The sequence below is a fragment of the Artibeus jamaicensis genome, unplaced genomic scaffold (assembly GCF_021234435.1).
Source record: "Artibeus jamaicensis isolate MK-2021 breed Jamaican fruit bat unplaced genomic scaffold, CSHL_Jam_final contig_387, whole genome shotgun sequence".
Lineage (NCBI taxonomy): Eukaryota > Metazoa > Chordata > Mammalia > Chiroptera > Phyllostomidae > Artibeus > Artibeus jamaicensis.
Window position 1 is genome coordinate 16,167,440 of NW_026521812.1, and position 16,101 is coordinate 16,183,540.

Genomic DNA, 16,101 nt, shown 5'->3' on the forward strand with positions numbered 1-16,101 from the left:
CCTCACCCTTGACGTCTCTGCTTCACAATTTTTTAGTGGCCCTCTCACTGTGCGTGCTGGTTAGTAATCTCCAGGGTCTCTGTTGTTTTCACAGTTGAGCACATCTATTTCCCACACTGTATCTCTTTCTACAATATTGCCATCGTCTTGACTAAAGCCTTCCTTACCATTTGAATGTGTTAGAATAATTTTTCTTTAACATCTGATACTTGAGAATTATCTAGTGGGTATTACAGGTATAGAACTGGTGAATCCGTAACTTAAATTTCTAATCCTAAAATTGGAATAACTGTAAAGATCATTTGGCTCACATGGTATTGGAAGAAATCCCTCTGCAAAAACCGTCTTGATTGAATATTTATTTAAAAAAATACTTTATAAGGAAGTCCATTTAATTTTCTGGACAATTCTGACTATTAGATGTTTTTTCTTATATTTAGCCAAATTCACCCAATTCCTCTGATCTAATAATCTGAGTTCTGACCTCTGAATTTACTAAGAATAAATTGATTGCTTGCTAGATGATAGCCATTGAGCTTTCATAGCCTATGTTCAGCATTTTCTGCAGAGGAAAAATTCAAGTATCTGTACTCCTGGGGTAATGTGGTGTCTAGATCTTTTTTTGCCCTAGTCACCCTCCTGTGGTTTCACTTCAGCTACTCAGTGTCCTCTTAAATGTCGTCCCCAGAATGACTCAGTGTACTCTCCGTGTGTTCTGATCAGTGCAGGCGGCCTCCGACTTCCTAGGTCATGCTTTACTGCAGCAAAGAGTGGCACTGGGGCTTTGGACTGCCTGCTATTTGAAAACACATCATCTTTTTTATGTGAACTATTATTAAGCCAGCTGCCTTCCATTTGCTATTTCTAGAGTTGATTTTAAGCTTGGGTTTAGGACACTACATTTGTTCCTGTTAAACTTCAATCCATATCCTGGTTCTGTCGTGATATTTTTGAATTCCAAGTCAGTGACGGAATAGGCTAGTGACAGTAAGAACTGTATATCATCTGCAAATCTGGTAAATACGCTTGTTATGCATTCATCCCAAATCACTGATAAAAGTACTGAACCAGGTGCTGAGTCCTCTGCCTTGTCTAACACCTCCCTTCGGGAGGCATTGTTTGACTTGGAGTCACCTAGGTGAGTTGTAAAGCCTGGCTCTGCCCTTGACTAACCTTGTTGCCTTGACATTATTAAACAGGTCCAAGCCTCAAGTTTCTGCTTCTACAAAATGAGGCCAATAACAATAGTATTTATTTTATGGCTTGATGTGGAGCTAAAATGAGGACACGTCTATGAAATCCTTAGCCTAATGACATAAATAAGCATTATTTCTCCATATTAAGAAGAATCAAAATTTAGCAGTTATGATGTAGGAAAAGGATTTCACATATTGTTTAGAGTAGAAAACATAGGATATGTCCTTTATTTTATGTTTTTCATTAACAGGAAAAACAATTGCTAGCTTAACCACGGATGGGGAATTTCTATACTGGATCTCCACAGCAAAGAACAGCACATGGATTTATCTAGTAAAGAAAAGTGGAGGTGCCGTCCTCTCTCAGGTGAGAGCCCCGAGGAGTGAGCGCATCTTGGCTTACAGTTCGCTGCTGCAGCCTTTTCCAGGTAATGAAGTTACCCCTTCATCAGCCTGTTCTTCCAGGGAAGGGTCTGAAAAGTTTCAGAATGTCTCCTTCTTTAGGCTGCTTCTTTAACTGGTTTGTTGTGCTCTTAGTGTAGCTCTGGACTGTGAGGATAGGGTGTGCCCTGCAATTGCAGTTTGCCTGCATCCCAGCATCTGTGTGTGTGTGTGCACGGCTCAGGCTGTGGTAGGAAACCCTTGTTTTGTCGTTCTCTCTGCCTGCTCCTCTTCCTCTTCTCAGTCCTGAAAGTGCCCTGCTTTCTGTCTTTTTTTCTTTTGACAATATTTTAAATTCCCAATGGTCCCAAAATTTAGGCACTGCATAAAATTTTGGGTCTTTTTCAGAGTAAAAATGCCTATTTATACTAGCATCAGGTGCACCAACCATTTAACATGTGTACATTTGTGCTACCACTTTTATTAAGTTCCTATCTTTTTAAAAATGTGTCGCTCATGAAATATTTTAGTGTTCTGCCTTTGAATCTACTTCCCCCACAAACTCTGTGGATTTTATTGTGCAATTTTGTATCACGCACTGGCTTTTAGGAATGTCTGTCACATTATGGGCAGGATTGACTATATATTTACTACTGGGAGTCATAATAAAAAATGTTTGAAATCTAAAAACCAACCAACCAACACTAAAAACAACATTACATAGACTCATGGGTGACATTCAAACCTAAAGTGATTTTTCAGTTGTTTTCTCAAGTTCTCTCTGCCATTAAAGTACCTATGTCCGTCCAAATTAAGTACAACTCCCCACTCGAGAGGGTCAGAAAGGAACAAAACAAACTCAAATAATCTTTGCTTAAATGTATTCATTTATGAAGTATGTGAGTTATAAAATATTAAAAATGGAAGGTTTTATAAATAAATCAAATACTCATTTTGGAGAAAGAATTCATTTTCCACTTCAAGAAATTTGAGAGACTTTAAGAGTTCACATAATGTCTGTTTAAATTTGAACAGACACGCACATCCTTGCACACCCCTCAAAAGAATAGTCCTAAAGCTACGCTGAGTTTTCATAGTTGGGATTCATTTAAATATTGCCTTCGGAATAAAACAAGCTTTGCTACTCTGACACTGTTAAGAGTACTTTAGCTCCACCTGTTGGAGATTTTAAGAATTTATCAGTTACCTTGCTCCCCTTTTTCTGAGGCATACAGCCTCTGCAAGATATATGGGGAAAAAACTTGTCTTCTTACCCTGAAAAACGTTTCCAATACTTCTATACATCATATCTTATAAGCTAAATAAAAATAAAAGACTACATTGCCCTTGATGTTAAATAAATTTGTTGTTTCTCTTTTATACATATATGTGTATATAATTAATATTTTTTTCTTATTTTAGATAAAGCATTTCTGTCTCTAGCTTTAGATAGCATAGAGCCAACAATACTTAATACCACTAACACCAGCCTCACGATCAGATTACCGCCTTCCAGGACGAACCTCACTTGGTACGGCATTACCAGCCCCACGCCAACGTACCTGGTTTATTACAAAGAAGTTACTGGTGGGAAAAACAGCTCTGAACCAGAATACAGAGTGCTGGTAAGGTTGGAGCTGGTGGTCTAAACCTTGTCTTAAGATGACCTGTTCTGATATGAAATTCTCAGTCACAGTATTTTCTGTATCGTTTTCTGAAATGTGCTATTATGCAATCTCTTATAGCTGATCCATTAACACATACTGTGCTCTAGTCTTCTTGTCTGGGAATAAGTTAAACTGACCAGTGGGTGGATCACCACTGTAACAATTTCCTGAATGTCCTCAAAGAACTGGGTTTGTTGCCCTTGCTGGTTATCTAATTGCCCCCAGGAAGTGTTGCAGATTTGTTTTCATAAAGCCTCTCCAGCAGTTTGCAGATGGAGGGGTAAGAAATGAATTGGACAGAAAGAACATTGCCATTTACTTCTCTCTTCTATAACATATATCTAATATAAAAATAGTAGGTTATATTTTTTGTTATTTCCTGTATGTTATGAAAGGTGCCATTATACAGGGACTATGTTTTGATTTATCATTGTATTTCTAACACTTAGCACAATACTGGGTTGGCCAAAAAGTCTATTTAATTTTTTTCCATAAAATTAAAGGCACATTTTAATTTTTCCTAATAACTTTATTGATTTAGATATTTTATGTTGACTATCTTCCGCATAGTATAACATTGATTGTTCTCAATTAATGTCTCAATTTGTTCGCTATCAACTTCAACTGGAATACCTGACCATGGAGCATCATCCAGTGAAAAATCTTCAGCACGAAACTTTGCAAACCACTTTTGACACGTTCAATCAGTCACAGCACCTTCTCCGTACAGATTTGTGCAGTCACAAATCTGTTTTGGCACTTCAGTTGCACTTTTTCTTTTCTTGTAATAGTAAAGCATAATGTGCTGAAAATGTCTCTTCCTTTCTTCCATCTTCAATATTAAAATGACTGCACAAAAATTTACCAATTTTGATAAGTTTTTTAAAAATGCAAGCTGATACGACAGCTGTCACAATACAATCTAACAAAATTATTTCAAAGGAAGTTATAGACAACTAAGCACTACTAGAGCCATCTTATGAAAAACAGACAAACAAACAAACAAACTTTTGGCCAACCCAATGCTTGATATTGTATAGGAATTCACTAAATATTTCTGGAATGAATAAATGAATTGGCATAATTCCCTCCATCACGGGCAGTAATGTTTTAGTTGTCCTTGTGATGGAATAATATACACTCAATATTTTGTTTTAATTACTTAACAAAGCCCAACGGCAAAACTGATCATCATTTATTTGAGGTTAAGAACTGTATACTTTGCCAGAAAGTACAGCTAATATCTTTATTGTGTCTATTTTGATCTTTACACATTTCTGAAGAGAGCCATCTCAGAGACAGATTGGATCGTCTGGCTGAGCGAGGTTGGGCTTGTGGCACTGGGCATCTCTACTAGAGCTCACGTATCACATTGTCTTCACATTGATTAATGTGCATCAGAGCCCGTGGTTCTCAACCTTGTGCGCCCTGGCACTTTTACAATCTCTGGGTTCAGGTTTCACCTCCGACCAACGCAGCCAGAAGCTCTGGGGGTGGGATCCAGCAATCAGTATTATCTTAAAATTTCCCAGAGGATTCCAGAGTATAACTAAAGTTGAGAACCATTGGTCTAAGGGAAGTTGTTCACTTAAATTTGATTTCTAAGAATGACTCGATAATGTACTTTGATCTTTTATTGCACTCACATATGTGTCACACCCTTCCAGTACCACCTTGCTGAATTTCTAATGAGATGCTAATGCAATGGTGTTCTCCCCTGCGAGTCTGGCTTCCTACGTGAAATGAGTGGTCACGGACTTGACTGAAGGCTGTCAGTCAATGAGCATTTGTTCTTGTAGATAAACAACTCAGGCCTGGGCAGGTTAGAACAGCAGACATTGTCATTCATAATCCACATTTTAAAAAATGAAGTTTTTTGAGTCTTAATTCTTTCTCTCTTGAGTGAAATAATTTCTCCCCATTTGTACAAAAAATAAGAATGACATGTTGATTTTGAAAAATGAATTACAGGAATTTCAGGAAAGGATAGCCCTTATTGAAGGTTTACAACCATTTTCAACATATATGGTACAGACAGCTGTAAAGAACTACTACTCAGATCCTTTGGAACAATCCCCTCTGGGAAAAAAGATTTGGGGAAAAACTAAAAGTGGAGGTGAGTGATGGGCTTGGTGTGGGTTGCTAGAGTGGAATTTTGTGATATATGTGGTGTGTATGTCTACATTTTTTTTTGTTTTTTACCTGAATATTAAGTAATCTTTATTATGTGAACTTTCTAAAGCATAACAAAAATTTATTGGTTGAGAAATATTTTGATGTCCTGATTTTTGCTCTAACACGAGAAGATGATAAATAATATTCCACCCAAATGAAAAGCAACCAGAAGCCGAACATCAGGATGAATACTGTTTGGCCCAGAAACCCATTCTTTGGTCTCACCACACAGTGTCACCCTCTTCCCATAAATTCATAGGTCTCTGTACACATGGTGAGACAGGAAAAACAAGCCTTTATGTGAATTTTACTAGGCCACTGAGATTTAAAATAATATAACATCATTGCCTTAAAGTAAATGGATCTAGAGTCTAGAAGGGTGGTTTTAGAGGTGGCGGTTATTGTGAGGTGATGGCATTTCTTTCAGATGTCTCTGATGACATTCATAAAAGTCACCCAAATTTGATTATTCAGCACCGTTGGCCAAATCCTGGAGCCAGAGTCAGAGAATGATTTAGTCATTAGGCAAAAATAAGTGAGAGCCTTTCAGGCAGCCTGGTAACTTACCATTATATAAGAGGCTGGCTTTCCTTCGGAACATCTGTCATTCATTCTGCTCACATGATACGACTATTCCTCAATCAAGACCCCGTTACTTCTTTCCATCTTCCAGTGCTATTGCAACATCCCTTGTCATGCGTTGCTATTTATTTCAGTACCGGAGGCTGTTTGGCATATTAACACCACTGTGCAGTCAGACACCAGCCTTGTTATATCCTGGAGAGAGACTCTCAAGCCAAATGGACCTAAGGAGTCAGTCCGCTATCAGTTGGCAGTCTCACACCTGGCCCTAATTCCAGAGACTCCTCTAAGACAAAGTGAATACCCGAATGGAAGGCTTGCCCTCTGTGTCACAGGACTGTCTGGTGGGAAACTGTATGCCTTGAAGGTACAGTGAGGTTACTGGGTACTTTGATTGCCATTCTTATGCACAAGGTTTAGGAAAGTTTAAGCAATTTTATTTAATTATATTTTTCTCTACAAAAAGGTTCTGGCCTGCCATGCCCAGGAACTGTGGTGTGCTGAGAGTCATCCTGTCACTGTCGCAACCTTTGACACACCGGAGCAACCTTGTTCCTTGGTTCCAGAGAACACAAGTTTGCGATTACATTGGAAGGCTCCATCTGGTGTTAACCTCACCAGGTTTTGGTTTGAACTCCAGAAGGTAGATCACACTGTACACCTTTAATGCCAGTTTTTCTTTTATGCTATGGAATAAGCTGGAAGTTCTTTTGTGTATCTCTAGAGCACTCCCTGTTTAAGTCAATAATATATTGGACCACACTCATCGATTCAGGTTTGTCACGTAGAAGTGGTGAGCTACCTAGACTAATTTCTAATGGAAAGAATTCCCAGAGAGATTAATTTGCTCTTAAAAGGCCCCATGTAAAAGGGCATAATTATGGTTTACTGACTTCATAATATTTCACTTAGTGTAGATGTTACTGGCATGGTTCTCTGGTTTGAAGTCCATAGCAATTTGGTGTTTTCTAATGAAAAAAAAAAAAAAGGAAGATGTACAGGTAAAAACCCAAAACCTTGTTTAGAAGTGTTTTTTCAACCATTTAAGGGCTGTAGAGCAACTGGAGAGTAAAATGTAAAACCATTTTGACCTTGGCATGTAAACTATGTATTCATCATCTAAAAACCTCATGCTTTAATTGATATAAAAATAATGCACTGAATTTTAAAATATCATTCATCTAATTAATTCACTGCTAGGGAAAATCTACATTAATTTTTATATTGGTGCACTTATAACATATTATTACATTTGTATAATTGCTACATTTCATTTTCATCATTATATATGCGTGTGTCCTCATTAATAAAGATTGGCTAGGAATGTCTTGTTCAGTGGTAACATAAAAACCATTCAGTACAGTCATGGCCTCATTTCCCTTTAAAAATGAAGTTGTTCCCAGGGTGTTTTTAGATTTTACTATGTAAGATTTTTTATGCTCTTGTACTTTTAGATAAAAACTATAAAAAATGTGAAAAAGTAAATGTTGAATTGATAAAAACCAAAGGTCATAGTTTAACAGGACTTTTGCCATTAAGCATGTTTATGGTGATGTGTTGCTTTTTTAAAAAAAATGGTCATCTTATAAAATGCAGTTACATTGGAGAAACTGGAGGATCACCTTTTTTTTCTTTGACATTGATTTAAGTAAGTTAGTGCAGTTCAGTTTAAAGTCAAAAGAGGGATGTAAAGTTCATTTCCCAGATCAAAGACATGAAATGGAGAAGGACCTTGGAGAGGATGATCTCTAGCCTCTCATTTTACTTATGAGAAGTCAGAGACCCAGACAGGTGCCGACATGAGTCAGATGTCACCAGCCAGGCAGAGGAGGACCCCGGGGGCTGACTCATTCCCACAGCGCTCCTCCTTGGGTGCTCTCCATGGAAGGAATGTGCGTCATTAAGTGACCCAAGTCTTCAAGGTTTGGGAAGAAGGGCAGCAGGTAGGGACTGCCTGTTCCAGTCCTTGTGACTTCCATGCAATGCTTTTTGTTTCAAAACGTCCTGTATTCTTGTACTTGTTCAATACAAGTTTCAGAAAGACCACTTAGGAAATCATGAAGCTGAAATTGTTTGATCCAGTAATTTCTATATGTCTGACCCTCTATGGGTACTAATTGATGAGCATAGTAGAAGGCTATGTTCTAATATGTTAATGAGTGATATCCAGTAAACTTCTATATCTTTTGAACCTACCTTATAATAATAGAGTACCTGCAAATGAATTTATAACTCTATATTGAAATTCTGAGGCAGGCCACAAGGATGAATATGTATTTTTGTTCTTATTTATTCTATTACAGTTGTCCCAGTGTTTCCTCTCTTGCCCTCCTCCATCCAGCCTACCCCCTCCCTCCCACAGTCCAACCCCAACCATTGTCCACATCCATGAGCCATTCATACAGGTTCTTTGACTAATCCCTTCCCCTTCTTTTCATCATTCTCCCCACCCCTTCCCCTCTGGCACCTGTCAGTCTGTTCCCTTTTCCCATGTCTCTGGTTCTGTTTTGCTCATTAGTTTCTTTTGTTCATTAGATCATATAGTATTTGTCTTTCATTGACTGTCTTATTTCACTTAGCATAATAGTTTCCAGTTCCATCCATGTTGTTGCAAAGGGTAAGATTTTTCTTCTTTCTCTCTGCTGCATAGTATTCCATCATGTAAAAGTGCCACAGTTTTTGACCCACTCATCTACTGATGGGCACTTCGGCTGTTTCCAGCACCTGACTATTGTAGATTGTGCTGCTGTGAACACTGGGGTGCACAGGCTCTTTTGAACCAGTGTTTCAGGGCTCTTAGGATGTATTCCTAGCAGTGGAATCACTGGGTCAAAAGGCAGTTCCATATTTAATTTTTTGAGGAAATTCCATACTGTTTTCCACAGTGGCTGCACCAGTCTACAGTCCTACCAACAGTGCACTAGGGTTCCCTTTTCTCCCCATTATTGTCAGCACTTGTTTGTTGATTTATTAGTGACGGCCATTGTCACAGGTGTGAGGTGGTATCTTATTGTAGTTTTAATTTGCATCTCTCTGATGGCTAGTGATATTGAGTATCTTTTCATGTGTCTCTGGATTTTCTGTATTGTCATCCTTGGAGAAGTGTCTGTTCAGGTTCTTTGCCCATTTTTAAATTGGATTGTTTGTATTTTGGTGTGGAGTTGTATGAGTTCCTTACATGTTTGGAAGTGTTCTTACAGAAGGAATTTGGGAAAGAAAAACTAAATGTTTTAATCTGTAACTCACTGTGGACTTCTTCATGGAATCAAAACATGTAAAAATATTATTTTGAAATTAATAAATCTGTAGAATTGAAAGTATCATTGTTTTGATCCATCACTGTATTCTTAGCCATTTTGATATGTATAATATAGACATATACACTCAGAGAAAACAAGAAGTCAAGCTCTCTGTCTTCTCCAATGACACGTAACCAGAAGTATATGTCCCACCTTGGATTTATCCCAAGAACTGTCATTCAAGTCAGTTATAGCTTGCTACAGAAAAATACAAGGGCTTTCAGTGGTAGGGATGATATTTGGGGTCAAATATAAAGTTCTTATTTTTTAATATAAAATAAATTTTATTTAAAGTTGAATTGCTTGCCTTGGTGTGCGAATCTTATGCTTAAGAAAATTTTCTTAAGGAAACAAAAAATGTTAATTGAGTCTTCTCTTCCTAGTGGAAGTACAATGAGTTTTACCAGGTTAAAGCTTCATGCAGCCCAGGTCCTGCTTATGTCTGTACCATCATGAACCTGCAGCCCGACACCTCGTACAGCATCCGTGCAGTGGTGGTTTACAGGACAGGAAAAAACAGCACCTCACGTCCAGAAAGATTTAAGACAAAAGGTGAGCAATTACAGCATGCAGAAAATCATATACATTTTCTCAATTCTTTTATCAGCACTTACTTCACCAATCTTAGAGGCTGACATTTTTCTTAAGACTGTAAGTCATTATTTCTAAAACTTGAGTGAAGAAACTGGAAAGGGTTAGGAGTCCTTATACACAGTATGAGATAATACTCACCGACTCTTGCAAGGTCCTGAACAGGGCAAAGTTATTTTGCACTTCAGGATTCAGATTTCTTGTCTAGCCTTGCTGTTTTGCAGTAAGAACTAAATGAAAGTAATGTTACAATATTTATTTTCTGACTACTATACCCACATGCTAAAGGTAAAATATCTAAAATATATACTCATCTTAAATTAACTAGTATTCTAAAAAGTATACCATAACTCTAACTCGATCCTTACAAGAATCAAGGGAAAATGCTTCAAATCTTACAATATTTTCTTTATGTATCACTTATTTCATATCAAGCTAAGATATTATTACTCCTGTCAAGAATCCATCACTAATAAAAACTTCAAATACTGATTTAAAAATATGCACTCATGTGAGAATATTTCTGAACATTTAATATATTTGTCTTTTAGCAAATATGGTCTAAAAATGTGTTGTGCATAATATTTTATACTTCTAACATATCAATTAGTATTTTCTTTTGTTTCCTAAGCTGGAGTCCCAAGTAAACCAGGTATTCCAAAATTATTAGAAGGCAGTAGGAATTCAGTACAGTGGGATAAATCTGATGATAATGGAAGCCGACTTATGTACTATATCCTTGAGATAAGGTATGTCTGTTAGCAAAAGTGCTTTGTAAACTGCAAGGAACTAAGTAGTTAATTGTAAAGTGTTATTAGATAAAAATTAACAATATTTTTCAATGTGCATTTTATAAATAAACACGAAGGATCTTTAGTTTAAGGACCTTGAATGTATATGTTCTTTGTTCAGTTCCTAGCAGCCAGCCTTGGCTCTGCAGTTATAAGCAGATAACATCAGTCTTCTCAGAAATCTGTAACTGCTTGTCAAAACTTTATCAAAATAATTCCATCATTGGCACAAATAACTTATGTTTACTTAATATCTATTCCATTGGAGAAGCCAAGCTATGTTTAATATTAGATGATGGGATGCACATAAATTTCTGATGTTAATTTGTTTTTGCTAGGTGAATAATGTCTAGTGAGAATCATCAATGAGCTAGATATTTTTCTGAATGTAAAGTCAGGTGTAGGTCACACCAGACTCTCTATTCACTGGGAAGATTACTGTTTGCGGTGTGTTCCTAGGGACTGAAAATGTGCCTTTGATGAAAACAAATCAGCTGATGAACACACGCAGTCTCAGGCCCTGCCAGTATGCGGAGCTCTGTGAACCCTCACTGGCTCAGATGAGCTGATTTCATGCCAGCAAGAGGGGAGAATTCCAAATTCCACAGACACGCCTCTCACGAGACGATGAAACCATCTTTTAAGAAGCTCCAAGGACAAAAGTCACTTCCATAATTATAGTCCTGGCTACTTGAGCTTTAGATCTATTTTTGCTTCATCTTACTCTGGCATTCCCATAACCTTAAAAAATTTTTGCTGTTCATGCCAGAGGATTACGTTAGCCATATTTCTAACTGGAACCTTCTTGAAATTTCTGTTACTGCTTTTCATACAGAGTGAAATACATTCTGACCTGCAGTACTTCCTTGGTGGTCTGTGACTGTAATCAGGCCTCACCATGGTCTTGCAGGACCCCTTTCGTGTGTCCCCTTCAGTAACACTTTAAGCACATTGTTTCATAATTACTTCACATTTCCTTGCCCCAGGTTTCTACTCTCAGGACAGGACAATGGGATAACAGATGAATTGCTGTATCTTCAGCATCTCAGAATAACTTTGTCACTACTCAGGACACTCTAGTATACCCTGTGGATTGTTCACAATACCGTGGCAATGACAGCGCTAAGGGCATGAACTCAGGAGTGAACAGACCATATTTCCTAGGGCTGCCTCAACAAATTACCACCAACTGGCTTAAAACAACAGACGCTTTTCTCTTATAGTTCTGGAGACTGGAGGTGTATAACCAAGGTGTCGGCATGACCGTCCCTCTGAAGGTTCTAGGGGAGAACCCTTCCCTGCCTCTTCTTACCTCTGCTGATTGCCGCCAGTCCTTGGCTTATAGATGCATCACCAGTCTCTGGCTTGGTCATCACATGTGTTCTCGCGTGTGTCTGTGCCCATATCTCCGTCTTCTTAAGAGGGCATCACATCAGTCATGTTTGAGCCTATTTTAACCCAATATGATCTCTTTAAGTTGATGACATCTGAAAAGACCCTCTTTCTAAACAAGGTCAATAGTCAGAGTCTGGGTTGGTGTGAATTTGGGGGGTCACTATCCAACCTAGTATGCAGAGCGTGTTTAACTCCTTGATTTATTCCACTTTAAACTTAAATTTTCTCATCTGTAAAGTGGGATAATAATATCTACCTCTATAGGCTGTTATGAAGGTAGTGAAATGGAATGACCCATAGAAAACACCAATATGGTGCGCTGTAAATACAAGGTGTTCAACCAATGTCAGAATTCCTTCTCTTTCTCAATGGCCAATAGCGGTGAAGACACTTTATAAATTTTTCAGGGTCTCTTTCTTTTGGATCAGAGTTGTTTGGGTTAACCAATGAAATTACCTATGAGGCTTGACAAAATGTACAAAGTCATTGTGTCATAAAGCTTCACTCAGGATGCTCCCTAGGGCATTCAGCTCCTTGTGACAAAGTCTGCTGCTCTGACCCTCCACTTGTTCTTGCCCATCCCCAGGTCCTCACAGGCCTCACAGGCTCAGCCTTTGCTGTCAGTATTGCTCTTTTGGGACGGCTGCTCAGTTAGTAGGAGCAGAACCGGCTTCTATTACATATTCCCACACTTATTGTGGGTTGGTACCAAGTCCTAAAACTGCTGTGTTTGGAAAAGTTTTCAACTTCTTATTGTCAGAGAAAACATAACTGGAAGACCTTCAGTCTGTGGTTTTGTTAAAAGCCATTCCAGTTACATCTTTATAAATCCAGCTCTTGTGTTCTTTCCATGCTGCATGGGAAGAATAATGTGGGTTGATTTTGAGGTGAGTATAGGCCAGTGTAAAACTTGGGATCTCAGACATAATAATTTTGGTAGCTGAGCTCTTACACCTTCCTTATCAGTTTTATATTTTGCACTTTATTTTATCTGGATATGGCATTTGAAAACTACAGCTATAGAGACTAAGTATTAAGAAACAGAAAAGTTTCCAATTAGCCCTGGCCAGTGTGGCTCAGTTGGCTGGAGTGTCATCACCCCATAAACGGGAAGGCCATGGGTTCCATTCCCAGTCAGAACACGTGCCTGTGTTGTGGGTTCAATTCCAACTAGGGCATGTGCAAGGGGTGGCCAGTCAATGCTTTTCAGATCCATGTTTTTCTCCCTCTCTTTCTCCCTCCCTTCTCCTCTCTCTAAAAATTAATAACCATATTCTCAGGCAAGGTTAAAAAATCCCAATGAAACCTTATGGAATAGTTTATTGTGTTTGGAATTTTGAAGAAAGCATACATATTCTTATAATAGGAAAAGGCACTTCGGCTTTCTCTTATTCATTATTTTCCTGATGAGCTGAATTGGTTGGCTCCATTCGTTGCTGTGATGACTTTATAAGACTATGCTGTGTTCTGTGGCCAAACCATGCTAGAAGAATGAGATCAAGGGTAAAGTGTGCACTTGGACATGCTCTAGAGTTCTGTCATTAAGATGATCTATAAGCATCTAGAAAAACACATATGTTGTCTCGTATATTTTCTCTATTTATGGTTTTGCTCTTTATTTTGCAGAAAGGGCACTTCAAATGATTCACTGAACCAGGATTCAATGTGGAAGATGGCATTTAATGGATCCTGCAGTAGCCTTTGTACTTGGAAGTCCAAAAACCTGAGAGGAACATTTCAGTTCAGAGTGGTAGCTGCAAATAATCTGGGATTTGGTGACTATAGTGGAACCAGTGAGAATATTTTCTTAGCTGGAGGTAAATTACCTTGTCTGTCCACAGACTAACTTATACAAAGGTTCAGAGGTAAAGATAGTACATTCTTAACATTAGCAGTAAATTGGGTGACTATAACTTCTCATCTAAAGTAGTGAAGTGTTCATTTCATTTGATGTGCTCTTCTTGAAACATCAAGATCATCGTCATTTTTATCCTCAATAATAATCAGCTACTGCTTGGTGCCTACCTCCTCAAGTCCTAGACTTCCAAGGCTGTCCAGAATCTGGATTTATCCAGCCTTATTGTCCTTTTTCCAGTACTCTCATCTTCTATGCTGCAGGCCTAAAACTATGCTTTGTCTCTTTTCCAATACTTACATTTTCCACTCTGTATCCTATTTGTTTATGATATATCATTTTTCTCATCACATTGGCTAGAAATCTCAGTACCATGTTATATTTTCCCTCTTGCTACTCAGTCACTAAGTTCTGTTGCTTTACCACCTTGATTTCTATCTGATGAGGTCCCATCTTCCTATTTCCACTTTGGCTTTCCAAACTGAAGCAATTGAGTTTTGGCTGTGCTCTTGGCTTTGTCACGTGCTGACAGTTAATTTAGCCAAAGCGCAGCTAGATCACTTAACCTGACTCTGTGCCCGAAGTGGCTCTCCATTCACTGCCTTCAGGAACACGCACAAACTTATGTGTGGCATTTAGAGCTTTCTATGATTTGTCCTGCATTTGTGGTTTATCTTTCCCAGTATTTATCCCTATTTGGTAGTCCATATCAGATTGGTAAAAAGCTTTAAGATACTATGTTTTCAGCTTTTGTTTTCATCTGCCTGGAATGCAGGGCCCTAGAACCTGTTATTCACCCCATTACCTGGCATTTCCTTTCCCTTACGTTATGTCCATTGCAATTTTTCTCATCCTTCAAGGCCTAACTTAAATGAACCCATCATAATGTTTAACTGATAATTCTTAGACAAATAAATAATTGCATTTTATATACACACAGACCAATATTTTATATAAAATTTGCATTATTCTCTTTTAAAAAAATTATAGTCAATTATCTAGATAAGAGTTCAGACAACTTTTTTTGAAAATAACCAAATAGTAAATATTTTGGGCTTTGTAGACTGCATCTGGTCTCTGTAGCATATTTTTCTTCCTCTTTCCTTTTCTTTTTTTTAATAACACTTTAAAAATCATTCTTAGCTCATGCGCAGTAGGGAGTCAGGCTGTGGCCAGATGTAGCCCACAGGCCATAGTTTGCCAAGCTCAAGTCTATCTCTTCCGCTCAACCGAAACTACATACAAGAAGACAGCATGTTTTCATGTTTCATTCTTCAGTTTAATACCCAGGGTATGAAATGTGTATGAAGGCGATCCTGACTATATATTTGAAGACTGATACATTACAAGGATTATACATGTTTTCTCAGTCACTTTAAAATTAAAAAAAACCTTAATGGGTACATCCCTACAATGTATCCATAAACTGGCTCTCTGGAAAAAATGTAAAAACATTGACTTTTATTCCCAATGGTGTAAATACTTTCACCATAAATATGATTTCAAGCTACATGGTTTAACTGCCTCCTAAATGTCATAGGATCTAGTTCTGATATATCAGGCAGAGCACCTAGACTGTCCCTGTGAATTAATTTCTTTTTCTCATTTATTTCATTAGATGATTTTTGGATGCCAGAAACAAGCTTTATACTTACTATTATAATTGGAATATTTTTGGTTGTTATAATCCCATTGGCCTTTGGTAAGTAAAATTATTTTTCATAAGTAATTATTTACTTGATTATACTAATTAATTTATCTCTTAGTTTATTTAATCGCTTACATGAAATAAACTCATAAATTTACAATGTTATCTTTGGCTATACTTTCATAACCATTACATTTTGTGGATTGTTTTTTGGATATGGGAGTAACTATGTTATGAATAATATATCTATATTTACACTTTCACGGTATACTTTAGATAAAATTATTGGCAAGAATACCGACTTGAACTTTCTCTAAAATAGTATTTGTTTCTGATTGACTATGTAACAAGTGTTTTGTGGCTTATAGTTTGAAATAAATTAAAAAGCTGCTCTGGGTACATTTTTTAAAAAGGGTAGGATTAATGCAAGACCAGAGGAAAACCTTGGTCGGGATAGTTTGGGTCTCCAGGCAGACAGCCTGGTTTGGAAGGAGCAGGGCCTCTTTGCAGAAGAGCCATTT

At 37.7% G+C, this 16,101-nt stretch overlaps 1 protein-coding gene across 1 annotated transcript in view; it reads left to right on the forward strand.

Moving 5' to 3' along the window:
• ROS1 (ROS proto-oncogene 1, receptor tyrosine kinase) overlaps nt 1–16,101 on the forward strand; it is a 101,866-nt gene that overhangs the window by 53,235 nt on the left and 32,530 nt on the right. The window contains exons 28-36 of the mRNA XM_037158121.2: nt 1,448–1,624; nt 3,000–3,202; nt 5,216–5,360; nt 6,136–6,368; nt 6,468–6,644; nt 9,684–9,852; nt 10,523–10,640; nt 13,704–13,894; nt 15,551–15,634. Of these exons, the coding sequence (XP_037014016.2) occupies nt 1,448–1,624; nt 3,000–3,202; nt 5,216–5,360; nt 6,136–6,368; nt 6,468–6,644; nt 9,684–9,852; nt 10,523–10,640; nt 13,704–13,894; nt 15,551–15,634 (1,497 nt within the window). The remainder of the gene's footprint in view (nt 1–1,447; nt 1,625–2,999; nt 3,203–5,215; nt 5,361–6,135; nt 6,369–6,467; nt 6,645–9,683; nt 9,853–10,522; nt 10,641–13,703; nt 13,895–15,550; nt 15,635–16,101) is intronic.